General features: G+C 41.8%; 1 protein-coding gene across 3 annotated transcripts in view; it reads right to left on the reverse strand.

Moving 5' to 3' along the window:
• The window catches only part of LOC138964444 (trichohyalin-like), a 69,573-nt gene that overhangs the window by 44,861 nt on the left and 8,542 nt on the right, over positions 1 to 16,170 (reverse strand). For 2 of the 3 annotated variants that reach the window (XM_070336398.1, XM_070336397.1), the window contains exons 12-27: positions 15,855 to 15,969; positions 15,521 to 15,572; positions 14,827 to 15,082; positions 12,468 to 12,592; positions 11,793 to 11,999; positions 8,520 to 8,710; positions 7,816 to 7,944; positions 7,042 to 7,186; positions 6,577 to 6,687; positions 5,719 to 5,841; positions 5,150 to 5,306; positions 4,542 to 4,674; positions 3,024 to 3,198; positions 1,955 to 2,169; positions 787 to 990; positions 107 to 230 (exon numbers count right to left, since the gene is read on the reverse strand). In XM_070336398.1, coding sequence (XP_070192499.1) covers positions 107 to 230; positions 787 to 990; positions 1,955 to 2,169; positions 3,024 to 3,198; positions 4,542 to 4,674; positions 5,150 to 5,306; positions 5,719 to 5,841; positions 6,577 to 6,687; positions 7,042 to 7,186; positions 7,816 to 7,944; positions 8,520 to 8,710; positions 11,793 to 11,999; positions 12,468 to 12,592; positions 14,827 to 15,082; positions 15,521 to 15,572; positions 15,855 to 15,969 — 2,462 coding nt within the window. The remainder of the gene's footprint in view (positions 1 to 106; positions 231 to 786; positions 991 to 1,954; positions 2,170 to 3,023; positions 3,199 to 4,541; positions 4,675 to 5,149; positions 5,307 to 5,718; positions 5,842 to 6,576; positions 6,688 to 7,041; positions 7,187 to 7,815; positions 7,945 to 8,519; positions 8,711 to 11,792; positions 12,000 to 12,467; positions 12,593 to 14,826; positions 15,083 to 15,520; positions 15,573 to 15,854; positions 15,970 to 16,170) is intronic. The other variant, XM_070336399.1, reaches the window with a different exon arrangement.

Consider the following 16,170-nt stretch of genomic DNA (forward strand, 5'->3'; position numbering starts at 1 on the left):
CAACATTTCCCCTTTCTCTCCTTCAACCGCATCCAACATTACTAACAAATATATCCATTTTCACCTGTCTATTCTTTCCACTTCCAAACACCTGTGCATATCTTACCAAGCAAAGCTGCCAGCTCATCAAACTTGCCCTCTCGTCGCAACTGTCGCTCTTTCAGCTTCAGTTCCATCAGACGCCTCTGACGTTCCTTTTCAGACATGTTCTGCCAGTTCTTCTCACCGATCTGTAGATATAACAAAACAAGAACAACAAATTCTGACTCACTCCTAAGAACCAGCACTCTGTATGCACAGTAATTCCAGTTATTCAGTAGTAAGTGTCATATAGATTCACAACAGTATTCAGATCTTCATTCCTACTAAGAGGTGTTATATGAAATAGATTCATTCTATTTGAGTTAATGCTGGTCAGCTCTGCATAAAGAGGAAATGACATGCTTTGAAACTGTCTTGAAAAATCTCATTTCAATACCTGTCTTGTATGCAAGAACGGCACAGTTTCAAGTGCAATGTTTGAGAATCTGTATATGTACTCAAGCCAAAAAGTGAAGGCCCAAGCTGGCGTACACCGCATTGTGTAACAAGTCTTTATGTCACATGCGGATGATTCTGACGTTCAGTGGGTGGGCCTAAACACCAATTTCTGGCTTCAGAATTCCATTGCAAGGCCAAATAAGAGGATGAGCAATTTCTCCTATGCAGTAACTCTGGTGATACAATCCTTATGTCACATTCAGACACTGAACCTCATCGTTCAAGGATCCTTACTAAACACATTACCTGGTCAATCAGAGCCTGCAAGAGGAGCTTGTCTCTCAGAGCGTCGTATTTTCCTTCCAGCGCTTCCACAATGGGGTCCACCTCCTCCTCCCCTTCCGACGTCAGCGTTTCAGGGGAGAACACCAGGGAGGCGATGTTGAGGCAGTGATTCTTCCGCAGCTCCTCCAGAATCTGTTCCTGGCTCTCGATCATTTCATTTGACTCCTGAATATTTTACAAAGGATGGACGTTAACTGGCGATGTTGAGTGTGGATAACGTACAGTTCAATTACAAACCCAACAAAGGACAAGAAAAGGAGGATAAGTAATATGATTGAGAAAATCTGAAAAATATCTAGTATTAAAAATAACCCGACTTATAAACGCACATACAGATGCAGGAACACAAACAGACTTACAGTTAAATTGCAAATCAAACAAAGGACAAGATTAAAGAAGGAAAAGTAGAATGATTGAGAAAATATTTTTTAAAAAATCTAGTATTGAAAAGAACCATACTAATAAAAGCACACACAGATGCAGAAACACAAACAGACAAAGACAATTAATACTTGGTCACACAGACAAACAGACTAAAGAAATAGAGATATGAATCAACATTATACATTTCTAACCTGATCATCCTCTTTCTTAAAACTCCCTTGCAAATCCGAACACCCCCGTGTGCACACATGCACACGATAAAGATCCCAGGGTCACAGCGAAAGCCTCAGGCCTTGGAAACACGAATGCATGCATGCAAAAATATGAAACCCGGGTGTCCGTTCCGCCAACAAAGTAACCATTTCAGCACTGACCCAAGACGACCCAACCCGGTCCCTAGCCCATTACAGGTCTCCTCTAGCAGCCGGCAGTTTACATCCCCCCCCCCCCCCCCCGCATTGTTATTTTTATTTTCATACAAAGCCGGGTTTTCCCGTGTAACATGCCCCTAATGGCTTTGCCGTGAGGGCATAAAACTTACATTTTCTTCTCTTATTGTGAACGATAATCAACCCCTTTCCCCATGAACAACCCCTAGCTCACAAAATCAATACAGTGTAATAGACCTTGCCTGGAGATTTTTTCCAGTAAAAAAGAGTTTTGAAAGTATTCAACTCTGGACAGACACACCCAGAGACAAACATGAGCAAAATCCTCTCGCAATCCATCATCTGCTTCCACTAACCTCTGTTGGGAAATCTCCCAGATACTGTTCTGCTTCAGCGTTCTGCAGCAACAGCAGAGCAGCCATTATTTGGCAGTTAAGGTGGAGGTCATCTTCTGGAGACGACCCTCGACCCTGGTGACCTCGTCTGATCTCTCTGAAGACCACCAGGGACTCTTGAAGCAAGGCAAGGTTGTCTGAGCTTGATTCTGCCATTGGGGAAAGGGCAGATGATCCTCAAAACATAAAAATAAATGATAAATAAATACAAATATGTATGTAAAGGCTGTCCCTAATTGAGGCAGAAGTCACATTTGCAAACACTTCACAAAATCTTTTTACTGAAAATTCAATACCAAAGTTTTCTGAAACCAGCTTTGTGAAGTAGACTTCACGAATTTGACTTTGCCCAAAGAATTTGAGGCTTGAAGAAAGAAACAAACAAACAAACAAACAAAACTAAAACAAATCTGCAGGGTACCACAAACAAAGGGATGATTGCGCAGATGTCTACAAAAATTACCTACCACACAACACTCTCTGATTAAGCCCCAATTCCCAAAGCTTGTCCCTTAAAAGTTGCAGTAGTTCAAATTATGTTATATGTTATATGAAGTCTTATATCGCGCGCGTATCTCCAGACTCGGACTCAAAGCGCAGGGATCTATTTATGCCGTGTGAGATGGAATTTTTTACACAATACATCACGCATTCACATCGACCAGCAGATCGCAGCCATTTCGGCGCATATCCTACTTTTCACGGCCTATTATTCCAAGTCACACGGGTATTTTGGTGGACATTTTTTATCTATGCCTATACAATTTTGCCAGGAAAGACCCTTTTGTCAATCGTGGGATCTTTAACGTGCACACCCCAATGTAGTGTACACCGCATTGTGACTGGACATAACAGTAAAATTCTTTTAATTTCATCATGACGCTGCATTTCTACGCCCATCAGTCAACCAGTCGCTACTAGAAACAGATGTACTAGTGAAAGGAAAACGAGAGGCCTGAACACATAAACAAACAGGTAGAAAGACTGACCAATTAACTGACTGATTACAACAAAACAAGTATACACTTACCCAGAGTGGAAGACTGTCGCTTGGACTTCAACACTGCCAGCCGGTCACTTCGCTGCTGACCGGTCTCAAGGGCAGTCTCTCTCTGGATGTTTTCAAAGCGAGGGTTGATGAGCATCTCTACCAAGAGTTGTCTTTCTTCCACGTGTTTCTTTAGCAGCAAGTGCAGTACTGCATCCTGAAAGACGACAAGAGGTGGTAGCTAGGTTAGTACCACTGAACATTTTCGCAAGAAGCAGCAAGTGAAGTGGATGAGATTCTGACCTGCATTAACTGAAGTGCATGCGATTCTGACCTGCATTAACTGAAGTGCATGCGATTCTGACCTGCATTAACTGAAGTGTATGCAATTCTGACCTGCATTAACTTCTTCTTTTTCTTCTTCTTCGTCGTTCGCTACCTGCATTAACTGAAGTGCATGAGATTCTGACTTGCATTAACTGAAGTGCATGAGATTCTGACCTGCATTAACTGAAGTGCATGCGATTCTGACCTGCATTAACTGAAGTGTATGCAATTCTGACCTGCATTAACTGAAGTGCATGCGATTCTGACCTGCATTAACTGAAGTGCATGAGATTCTGACTTGCATTAACTGAAGTGCATGAGATTCTGACCTGCATTAACTGAAGTGCATGAGATTCTGACCTGCATTAACTGAAGTGCATGAGATTCTGACCTGCATTAACTGAAGTGCATGAGATTCTGACTTGCATTAACTGAAGTGTATGCGATTCTGACCTGCATTAACTGAAGTGCATGAGATTCTGACCTGCATTAACTGAAGTGCATGAGATTCTGACCTGCATTAACTTAAGTGCATGAGATTCTGACTTGCATTAACTGAAGTGCATGAGATTCTGACTTGCATTAACTGAAGTGCATGAGATTCTGACTTGCATTAACTGAAGTGCATGAGATTCTGACTTGTATTGCTGTAATCATTGCAGCATGTGGAGTATGAAAGCTCTCCGCCACTGACACCTTTTTTGGTTCAGATCTCAAATTTCTTTGAGATTTCTCAATTGCTTTCCAGAGTGCTTATCAAAATACTGAATTTCAGTCGAGGTTCAAACATACTGACGTGTATCCACATGTAATCAAAAAACGAAAAGGTCACGGATTCACATAGAGATCAACTTAATTAAAGATGTATGTATATTCAGACATGTATACATTTTGCACAAAACTGCAGGCTACCAGAAACATCCCATCAACAAAACTCATGCATGCCTTTCTCTTTCAAAAGCATGCTGACACCATCAGTGTGTCTACACTGGGTATTCCCAATGAGCTATAGATAGCTCAGCTTGTCTCACCTTCAAGGAACACAACTCTTTCACAGCCCATAAAAAAAATTATTTTCAAACACTGTCCAATACAAATATTTTAATTAATACACATATTCTGAAATAACAAAATGAACAAAGTGCACAAAGTACAGCCCATAATGTTTTTGTTTTTTTAAACATTGGCCATTACAAACACATAAATTCTGAAGGAAAAAAGTGCACAAAATACCTGCAGTGCTTCTCTGTTTTCTGTGCGGTCAACGTTCAAGCTGTCCTTCTTCTGTCGACCCTCTCTTCCAGACTGCCTGATGCCATACTCGTGCTGAGACAGACGGCCGTAACGCTCTCTGTCCTTTTCAAGCCTGTGTTATTGGAAAGAGAGAAAATGATAACTCACAAAACTATCTGTGGTTTCACAAGTTCTGTAAAAAAAAAAAAAAAATTCCTGATGAAATGCAATCAAGGCATGCTCCTGAAGTACTTCCTTGGAAGGGAAACCAAAGACTGATAGCCTCAATAATGTATATATATAGCTATAGCCATATTCAGAATGGCAACAAAGTGATGAAGGAGGTGTAGTATGGGATGGTTGTGGGGGAGAGAAGAGATCGAGTCGGTGGAGTGAGTAAACAACAACACTTTAAATAGCTGACGCAGCTTAAGTTTGAATGGAAATTTGTTTAGAATTAAAACTCAATTATAAGATCCATCAATCCTAGCCTGCTTTCTTCAACTTCAACAACAATACGCAAGACAGCTATCTGATCATAAACGGTTCTGAAAACAAACACAAACATCTCAGCCATATACGTATAACTAAGCAAGAAGTACACTTACTGTGGAGTGCTCACATCTTCCGCCTGTCTCTCCACCAGGCCGCAAGCAAGGGCAGCAAACTCCACCCCCTCTTCTGCTGCTGTTATGATTTTCTCCCTTTCCATGCGAGATTTCAGGGCCAATTTTGTCTTCTCTGACATGAACTGTCCATTTGCACCTGAAGGTAAATTGCAGTGGTGAATGGGAAGGGGTAAGCATGTTCAAGTAGAATCTGAAAAAGAGTGTGCATGTGTGTGTGTGTGTGTGTGTGTGTGTGTGTGTGTGTGTGTGTGTGTGTGTGTGTGTGTGTGTGTGTGTGTGTGTGTGTGTGTGTGTGTGTGTGTGCGTGCGTGTGTGTGTGTGAGTGCAAACAGGCAAACATGTGTGTGCATGTGTGTTGAGTGTCCACATTTTTAAAATAACAGTTAATATCTGCATGTATATATGTTCATGAACTTGCCTTTGACTAGTTAGTTATGACATAATTACCATGAAAAAACAGGCACTGAAAACCTTGTTCCTGACTATGGCTGATGGAAAAATAGACCCAAAAAAGAAGAACCGTCTGATGAGTTTCATACACTACGTACCTGCCAAGGAAGCCATAAGAAAATCTTTCTCCTCTGCATAGCGTTGCATCAGATGCTTGACCGCTGCCAAAACTCCAGTGTCTTCAGTCGTCCCTGGCTCTTTTACGGGATCATTTCCTTCAGCTAAAACAATAATAATCAAAAACAAAATGTAAGTAGTCAAACCTGATCTGCCTTACTACTCAGTCTTAGTGTCACATTTCTTGTGTACGCTTTCCCAATCTCTACCTCAGCATGCACTCACGCACACACGCACGCAGGCAGGCTCATACAAGCAGGCACACATACACACATGCACGCAGGCAGACTCATACAGGCAGGCACACATACACACACGCACACATGCACGTAGGCAGGCTCATACAGGCAGGCACACATACACACACGCACACAGGCAGGCTCATACAGGCAGGCACACATACACACATGCACGCATGCAGGCTCATACAGGCAGGCACACATACACACACGCACACAGGCAGGCTCATACAGGCAGGCACACATACACACACGCACACATGCACGCAGGCAGGCTCATACAGGCAGGCACACATACACACAGGCAGGCTCATACAGGCAGGCACACATACACACACGCACACATGCACGCAGGCAGGCACATACAGGCAGGCACACATACACACACGCACACAAAAAACCCACCCAAATATAATGCAAAAGAACAACAACAGCAACACATAGTAAACATGAGGCAGGTCTGCTTACTGAGTTTGCTTCCAGGTCAAAGATCCTGCGGAAAAATAAAAAAAATAACAACAAACAAACATGCAAATTATCTTGTAAGCAGAATCGCAAAAACCAGTTACAAGTTCCTTCAATTTTGCATACACAATGTACCTGCATCTCTCTCTTTGGTAAACTTGCCCCGTTCCATGCCCAGCATCCAGGCCAGGGGACGTTCCAAGGTCAGATCTGGGCCCAGCATCTTCGCAACCTGCTCTGCGTCACCTGCACGTAAAAAAAAAAAAAACTGATAACAGAATGTCTGAAAAGTTTTTTCTGTCACTTGTTTATACTCAAACTGTGCATTATAAACATCATACAAAATCACAAGTCATAACGGAACACCTTTAGTTAAGCCAAATCTAAGACATCTATTCAAGTTATTATAGCACGGGATAAAAATTTGTTTTCAATTTGCTATCTTTTCAAAAGAGGGGCCTCATGTCACAGGTACCACTGTAACAACAGACTTATCCGTTTCATGCCTCCCTGCCTTTTCTTTTTCTTTAAATTACAAAACGCTTTAACCTCCTCGATGACCCTCAAAAATATAACACTATAAAATAAAATCTCATATACCTTTCTCCCACAGAGGAACAACGTATTTTCTGAGAGCTTGTAGCTGCTTGTCTTTCTGTTTCTGAGCCAGTCGTTCCCCTCCACGTTGCAGCACTGACGACAGCAGTAAGGATTCCCGCAGCGCTGTGTACTTGTCCTCTAGCAACTGTTTAAGGATGACACCAGCATTAACAAAGTGATCATCCTCAACATGCATCTTTTAAAAACAGAGCTTGCTGCATGCCAAAACATCGGCAGCTGAACCAAACTAGACTTTTGAAATTGTTGAGATATTTGGTTGTTGAACACTAGTTCTAGAAGGTTGGGGGGAAAAGAACACAGACAAAAGCTAGGCTCAGCCGCTCACTATTGCTAATCACACACAAAAACACGTGCTAGGTGTATAAATGGGAAGTGAAATAGAAACTCCATGACAGATAAGGCATTCAGTGATAAAGCTGGGCTCCTTACGTCTTGTTTTCTCTATGACTTCCTTTCATTGAACATAATATAATGTAACTTCAGTCAAACTTGCCCTTGCGACCACTCCTAGAAGGCAACCCACCTACCTGCCCTCAACAACCACTCCAAAGGTTCCCAGAAGAGAATTCCTTCTATCTAATTCACCTTTCCCTAGCGCCCACCTGTCCATAAAGATCCCTGTTGATCGGTCCCTTGGGTGGTCGTTATAGACTTCTTTTTTTTTTGTGTGTCTGGAACTTGTGAACTGTAGGGAAAAAAGTATTCAATTTTGAGACCTATCCACTCGCTCTTAAAAAGTATTTTTCACCATACCTTGACAAAGACGTCAGTGATGCCAGCGTCCCCATCAATACGTGTAAACACTGTCATCACACTCACGGCATGCTCCTCTTCCCTCGATTTCTTCTCCGTCTCTAACTTGGGCTGCAGAGCGCTTTCATCCTATTAAATCACAAGTACAACTTTTAAGAGCAGTGAAGAGATAAGGCAATGTAATTGATAAGATGATTATATGCTACTTGTAATTTTGATATGTAGTTGTGTGTAAAATGCACTGACAAAGAGACACCCATGCACCAGGGTGATTATCAAGAGGGTGTGGTGGGGAGGGGAAGGACACACAGGCTCCTAGCACAATTGAAAGCACAAGGGCAATGGGTATATAGTCTTCATGCAACTATGAATGGAAACATAGAAGTACATGTATTTTGATGTCATGCCACTCTGTTATAAATAGAAGACATGCTTCTACCAACAAACAAAAACAAAGACATTCCCATCCACATTCTCTCCAAAACAGAAACACACAGCTTCCACATACGCACTTTCCCATACATATAAAAACAAATGTCCATGCACACAATCTCCACTCTATTATATATAGCAGACATTCGTCTGCCAACAAACTATCCCAAACAAAAACAAAGACGTTCCCATCCACATTCTTTCCCATAAAGAAACACACAGGTTTCCACAAAAACACTCTGCCATACCCAAACACGCACGCTTCCACATACCATATTTAGGCCGCCCTGCAGCTGCTGTGACAGTTCGGAGTCGTGAAGATCTTGTAGTTCTGTCAAGAGGGCTGTGCACACTTCATCTTCCGACATGGCTCTCCCGGACTGACTACGTACCATGGCTCTCACGCCCACAACACGCAGTGCTGCCGCTTCCTCCATGATGCTCGCGTGTTCCTCACGGCCGTCTGAAGATTGATTGATTCTTTGATGGTTTTATTATCGTTATGCTACCACGGTCGGTACGAACAATAATTTTCTACTATGCTTTTGGTTCTTTCTGTGAGAATTGTTGTTTTTTTTGTAACAAAACACTCTGAATCATAAACTCTATGCATCTTCAAAACACACACACACACACACACACACACACACACACACACACACACACACATACACACACACACACACACACACACACACACACATACAATGAAGATATACATGACACACACACTTTTTAACCCACAAAAATGCACACACAAACATACTCTCTCACTCACTTCAACTGAACAAACACTGCAAATTGTAAATAAATAAGTGGTTCTAACTTGTGTTGCACAACCAACAACTAAATGGTTCTCCATACAAAAATATCCTGAACTTACAGGAACTTACAATCTTATTACAATGGATCCCCCTTTCAAGACCCCCTAATTTAGGATTCCTTCCCTTTAATGCTACTCTTACACTGTGCCGAATTGCCCTTGCGAATAGAATTTTCCAATAATTCACAATGATCGGGACATGGTCGCAAGACATTCGTAAATGTTCTTAACCATTCGCCACCATTCGTCTCTTGTTTTGAACATAGCAACATGTTCCTAATATTCGCAAAGAAGTCATATTCTTAACTTTTTTGCAACGTACTGGTAAGATTTCACAAGACATTCGTAATCATCGCAATGTATTCGTAACGCTCGCAAGACATTCGCAACCATTCGTTATGCCTGTCTCACACTGTGCCGAATATCCTTGCGAACATTCGTAATCATCGCAATGTATTCGTCAGGCTCGCAAGGCATTCGCAAACATTCGTTATGCCTGTCTTACACTGTGCAGAGGTGCCAACCCCATAAATGAGCTTTCAGGAGTTACAAAAGGAAAAATCAGGAGTTTTAATATTTTTTCAGGAGTAATATAATTAAACATTTTTCATTCATTCGGATTCACACAATCACATTCAGAAAACACAGGACAGAGACAGTTGATGTTTAAAAATAAGAAAATGTATATTAATTGAAGAATACAAGGGACAAAACAGAAGACAAGTATAAGCTATTTAACATATAATAATAATGCAAACTTTTATAGCGCTATTCTAGAAAAATGTCTACTCTTAGCGCTTTACAATACATACATCGACCAAGCATACTATACACGCACAGGCAAAGAAACCGACCAAACATAACCAACAAACTATACATGCACAGGCAAAGAAAACGACCAAACATACAATACACGCACAGGCAAAGATAATGACCAAACATAAACAAACAAACATATCACACGGCTCAAAAAGCTTTCAAATAATGTCCACAACCAAAAAGTCCAAGAGTTGTTTCACACAGTGACACTACACATCATGACATGTCACTTTTATGCCAAGGCTTTCCTTGCTGCAGACTTGCAGTCCTTCAAAAGAGTGTCACTCAGGTCTGTGTTGTAGCATGCCCCATTTGCCTGTGACTTCAAAGTCAGGATGGCACTGAGAGTCTTGCTTCCCATTGATCCTCTGAAATCAGTCTTGTTTTTTCTGACAAGACTGAACACGAGTGCTACACCAGCCCGAACATGTTTCTGGCTTTTCGTATGTCTCACGATATCGTCGAACCCACCATGCGCGATGTTGATGTCTGACTCGCAGGCTTTACATCTGGCGTGGTTTTCACTGACCTTCGATGGAACCATACACGGAAAGTCCGCAGCGTATTTCGGTAAAAATCTTTGAAAGTGTTTCGTCCACTTCGACTTGGAAGCTGCACCAGTCGCTTCATCAGCTTTTCGTTTCCTGGGTCTTCCTCTGCCTCCCATTTTCACTTCTAACACCGCACGACCGAAGACAAAGATTGACGCCTGAATACTGTACATCACAAAGACTGACGCTTGGAACAAAGACTCGCGCTAGAACCAAAGACATGTATAAGCTTACGCTTACAATTAGTTTCCAATCTGCGGATTCAACTCCCGCATTGGTATCAATTCACGATTGTCATTGGCCCAGAGAGTCACCGGAACAGCGAATACTTGCAACGAAATTCAGGATTGGCTAAGCAAGTCACGTGGACAACATCGACAGTCCACTGCGGAGTGGTTCCCGATGTTCGGTACACGGCTAGTTGCGCAATGTTGAGGAAAACCGATGTAAAAAAAAATAAAGTTGCCAACTTTAAAAAAATCGGAGTACCTTTCAAAATTCCGTAAATCCGTACTTTAATTATGTTTCCGTAAATAAATACGGAAAATCCGTATGGGTTGGCACCTCTGACTGTGCCGAATATCCTTGCGAATATAGATTCGTATGCAGTCACAATGATCAGTAGACATTCGCAAGCAGTCGCAACCATTCGTAAAACATTCGCAAGGATTTGTAAGGCTTCGAATGGTCAATATTTTTCCTGTCCATTAGTCTCTTTTTTGGGCCAAATACAACATGTTCATATACACATTTCTTGCGAATGTCTTACAAATAGTTGCGAGTGCTTGCGAATGTGTACCGATCATTGCGAACGCCTTGCGAGCGCTACGAATACCTTTACGATGATTACGAATGGCTTGCGAATACTGAAGAATATGCATTCCTTGCGAATATTAGGAGCATGTTGCTAATATTCGCAACAAGAGACGAATGGTGGTGAATGGTTAAGAACATTTACGAATGTCTTGCAACCATGTCCCGATCATTACGAATTATTGGTGAATTCTATTCGCAAGGGAAATTCGGCACAGTGTAAGAGCAATATTACGAACAATGCGAATTGCATAAGCGCTTTATTCGTAAAATGTTTGCAAGCACTCGCAACGCTCGCAAGGCCACTCGCAACGTTCGTAATACATCCGCAAGACATTCGTATATGAATTTGTATGCATTCGCAATGATCGGTAAGGCTTTGAATTTTCAATATTTTTTCCTGTCCATTCGTCTCTTTTTTTGCAGAATACAACATGTTCATATTCGCAAGGATATTCGGTACGGTGTAAGACAGGCCTTAAGGCCTGATCTTCTAAGATTTTTGAAGTTCTTAAAAGGGGGGTTCTACTGTAACTTACCAGGCGTAGAAAAGTCGAGCTTCTTTTGTTTCTCTGCCAGATAAGCCAGACGCTGCCAGCGTTCCTCAGCCTCCATGGAGCCTGCTGCAGCTTCCACCAGTTCACTGAAGCCTGGGTCCTGCAGCACTCGCAGCAGCAGCTCTCGCTCCACTGCCTGGCGACGCAGCATGCTGCGCAGCGCTGCACGCTGCCATGACACCTTGTCGCCTACAGAGTGAAAGAGGTCTTAAGATCTGGTCATGTTTTGTGTTCAACAACGCTTGAAACATTGTACTTTGCTTTAACATTTTGTGAAATCATTCTAAACAGTGTCCCTTTGAAATGTTCCAACGCCAAAAACATGGTCAGTCCAGTGGGGTGATCCCCAGTTTGATTTTCACCTTGTTCCAGGGTTGAATTTTTTTGGGGTGGGACAAACCTTAATGCACCTGAAATACTGAAGGAAGATCACCCATGGAGAGTCAACCTCCAAACAGCCAGTAAACTTTGAAATAGCTCCTTCTAAAGGGAAACTTTTTTTTCACTGCAATGATCTTATTGCTTCTGATTTAATGTTCAGAACTTTCCTTGCTTACTTGCTTAGGAGCATTTAGTAGATTTGAATCAGCAGAGAAGATACTCAACACAACAGGCATTCAGTTATCACAAATAGATTCTTCGCACTCCATTACTCACCTGGTGTAGGAGGTGTCTTGTCCTCCGCAGGGATTTTATATGGTTCACCTTGTCGTGTACGCCACTTGCGCAGAGCCACCCGTTTTCCTGCCAACCTCTGCTGCTTCTCCTTGTCACCCATGGATCTGTATTAGGTAAGAGACATGGAGTATTTAGTGGGTATACTTTTTCTTCTTCTTCTCGTTCATCGCATTTGTAGTTTATCCAAAATCGTTCTTAAATTTGGAACAGAAGCAGTTTGAAGTAAAACTCTGCCTTCGGAATATCAGAAGAGCACAGTACATAATGTCTAAAAAGTCTGACTCATGCTCACAACATAAAAAGTTGGTGGGTATTTCCTGAACCCAAGAAGACATGAAGTCAAGAGCATCAAAATGTCCTTCTTACATGCACATTTTACTTCATCAGGCAATGCATTCTAAACAAAATTAGTCACTACAGCGGGGCGGGGATGTAGCTCAGTCGGTAGCGCGCTGGATTTGTATCCAGTTGGCCGCTGTCAGCGTGAGTTCGTCCCCACGTTCGGCGAGAGATTTATTTCTCAGAGTCAACTTTGTGTGCAGACTCTCCTCGGTGTCCGAACACCCCCGTGTGTACACGCAAGCACAAGACCAAGTGCGCACGAAAAAGATCCTGTAATTCATGTCAGTCAGAGTTCGGTGGGTTATACAAACACGAAAATACCCAGCATGCTTCCTCCGAAAGCGGCGTATGGCTGCCTAAATGGCAGGGTAAAAACGGTCATACACGTAAAAGCCGTGGGAGTTTCAGCCCATGAACGAACAAACAAACAAGTCACTACAGCACTAGAATTAACACATGGAGTCTACAATGGAGGACAATGAAATATAAACCAACAAATGAACGTTGACAGACCTGTGCACACTCAAAACGCTCATCAGTAGTAAACAAACCAAATTTCAGTAGTTTTTAACATGTTTCAGTAGTAAGCTGTAACGACAGTTCAAGACATAATTCTGCTCACAAAGCACACAAACTGAAACACTGTTGTGCCGTTTTCTTCTTCTTTGGTGACAGAGCTGGTGTCTCCTCTTCACTATCTGAATCTCACACTCTTTTTTTCTTTTCCATGTTTCACTTCAATCACAAGTTGCCACGCAGACGCTGGACGAACTAAGTCTAAGAACAAAGACTCAATGCTGAGAACACGCGTGTTTCCGGTAAATCGGAAAACGTCTTTTCAGCGCAACGGCCAACTAATTGGTCAAAACATCTTAAAACAGAAAAAAAGTACAATTGTTTTTGTTTTGAGTAAAACATCGGAATTTCAGAATTTTAATTAAAAATCCGTAGCACCGTATTCTGCATATAAAAATTGGAGAAATTACGGAGAAACCGTAGATGTGCACAGGTCTGTGTTAAACAGAACCGTATTAACCATAGCCAGCCAAACCTTTACAAATATCTGGCCTTCAACATTCTACAAATCCTGTTCTCCTCTTTACTACGTAGTAAAACGTAAAAGCATTCTCACCGTTTATTAGGAATAACAATAGGACACAATTCAATGGTTCATAATCAATATCAGGAGTTCATAGGTGTCAACCTATCATTGGTGTTGCCCTTATATGAGGCCTTCCAAAACCTTATTAGACAGCTCAAGACCTTATAAAATTGAGAAATATTTAATGCTGCTCAGAAATAAATGCTACCAACCCACACCCACTCCCACGAATTGGCAAAACAAAATTTCCGCAGATGTGGCATTAGAGCTCACTTCTGGCGCTTTCGCTGGTTTGAAATGTTCTTCCATCGATCGAAAAGATTTCGATTTCGCCACCATGTCTTTGTGCCCACGTGTTGAAAAATGGCTCTTCAGGTCGTAAAATCCAGAAGCACGCACTTTCACATGTTTCCTGCATGGGACACAAAACGAGTAGTCTGGGCCTTCTGATGAAGATTTAATCCATCCAGCGTATGCACCGTTGTTAAAAATTGGGCTCTCCCACTCTTTAAGATGTCGTCCGGATCCACTTTGCGATGTAGTTTTCAGCTTTTTAGCTGGAGGATAACTTTGCGATGCCATGCTTGTTGATCGACGCTTGATAGAATGTACCGGAAACCGGAAGTGATTTATAGGAAGTCAAGTGGAAAAAGAGTCTGAGTATGCGCAATGACAACGTTTGAGAGTCGTCTGCATGAAAGCGTCGATCGTTGTCTCTCAATCTCCATTGTTATCATTCATTTTAACTTTGCTGTAATTTTTTCTTTTCGCCGTATATTCTTCTTTTGCCCGTATAGATTTTCCTATACACCGTATTGGGTAAAAAATGCATTTTTCCCGTACAGCAATACGGCCAAACCGTATAGGTTGACACCTATGGGAGTTGATAATCACCTTCCACCAGGCACAGTTCGAATCCTTCCCACAAGCCCCAGAGCTGTCAGACCTGCCTCATAATCGCCATCTACTCCTATGCTGAACCTCTCCACCTCGAGGCTCACTAGTTCCCTCAGCTTCTGGCCTTGACCTTCGCTGGACTGGGTCTCTTCCTCATGCAACCAGGACAGCAAGTTCTGCTGCTCAAGGTCAAACCGTGGCACAAGGTCAGCCAAGAGGTTGACAGGTTTGGTGCTGACTGGAGTGCTCAAGCCTGATAAAATTGCAAAAAGTTTGTGATTACATAACAGACCTGTATAAGAAATATGACATATTCCTCCAACGATAGAGTACAGCTGCCTTTTTGTGAGGTGATTGAAAATACGTAATCATCCCATTTTAAAGATAGAGTCACCTTCTCTGTACAAAACATCCCCACCAGTGTTAAGCACGGGTACACTCCATGTGAATGCGTGATGCGTGATGTATTGTGTAAAAAATTCCATCTCACACGGCATAAATAGATCCCTGCGCCTTGAGTCCGAGTCTGGAGATACGCGCGCGATATAAGACTTCATATAACACTCAACAAACACAGTATTAAATATTACTGGAACAACTGTTATGACATATTATTAAACTTATATAGTGAAACCATATGGAAAGAAAACTATTACTCTGTTTCCTACTAAAGTAGAATATAAGAATTTACCTTTGCCGTAGCTTTTGTTGTCGCCAAGCAGATGGACCAAGGCTGGCAATGCCTGAAACAGACAGACAAGTTTGACTTTCTTTCAGAGTGCTTTAAAGAAACTGCAGTGGAACCCCCCCTTGTAAGATACCTCGATTTTTGGAGGTCTCACATGGGGAGTTCCACTGTAGGTACAATCACTTGACAAAAACAAAATTTCTAAACAAAAGATCAACACTTATCTTTAATTGCCACAGTTGATTTTACTTTTTGTAAAGGCCATAAATAAAGAAAACAAAGGTGAAGCTATGATCTCTTTAAGCAGAACTTTTAAGAAAATAGAAAAATAACAGACCTGTGACTTTGGACCAATAATGTTTGCCATGTCAACCAGGAGACCATCCCCACGCAGCTTCTTCTCCTCCTTTCGCAGTTTTTGCAGCTCTGCTTGTCGACCTTCTCTTCCCAAGCTGCAATAGCAACACAATTCTGTATCAAGTATCATTTCAACTCGCCTCTTAATTTTCTGAAACTAGTAAAAAATCAAAAGTTAAAAAAAAGTTGTAAAAAAAAAGGTTAATGATACCCGCAAAGATTTTCTGCTAAAATATCATAAGCACACAAGAGCAACAAAATTCTGTATCAAGTATCATTTCAACTTGTCTCTTTTC

Source organism: Littorina saxatilis, linkage group LG4 (assembly GCF_037325665.1).
Source record: "Littorina saxatilis isolate snail1 linkage group LG4, US_GU_Lsax_2.0, whole genome shotgun sequence".
NCBI lineage: Eukaryota > Metazoa > Mollusca > Gastropoda > Littorinimorpha > Littorinidae > Littorina > Littorina saxatilis.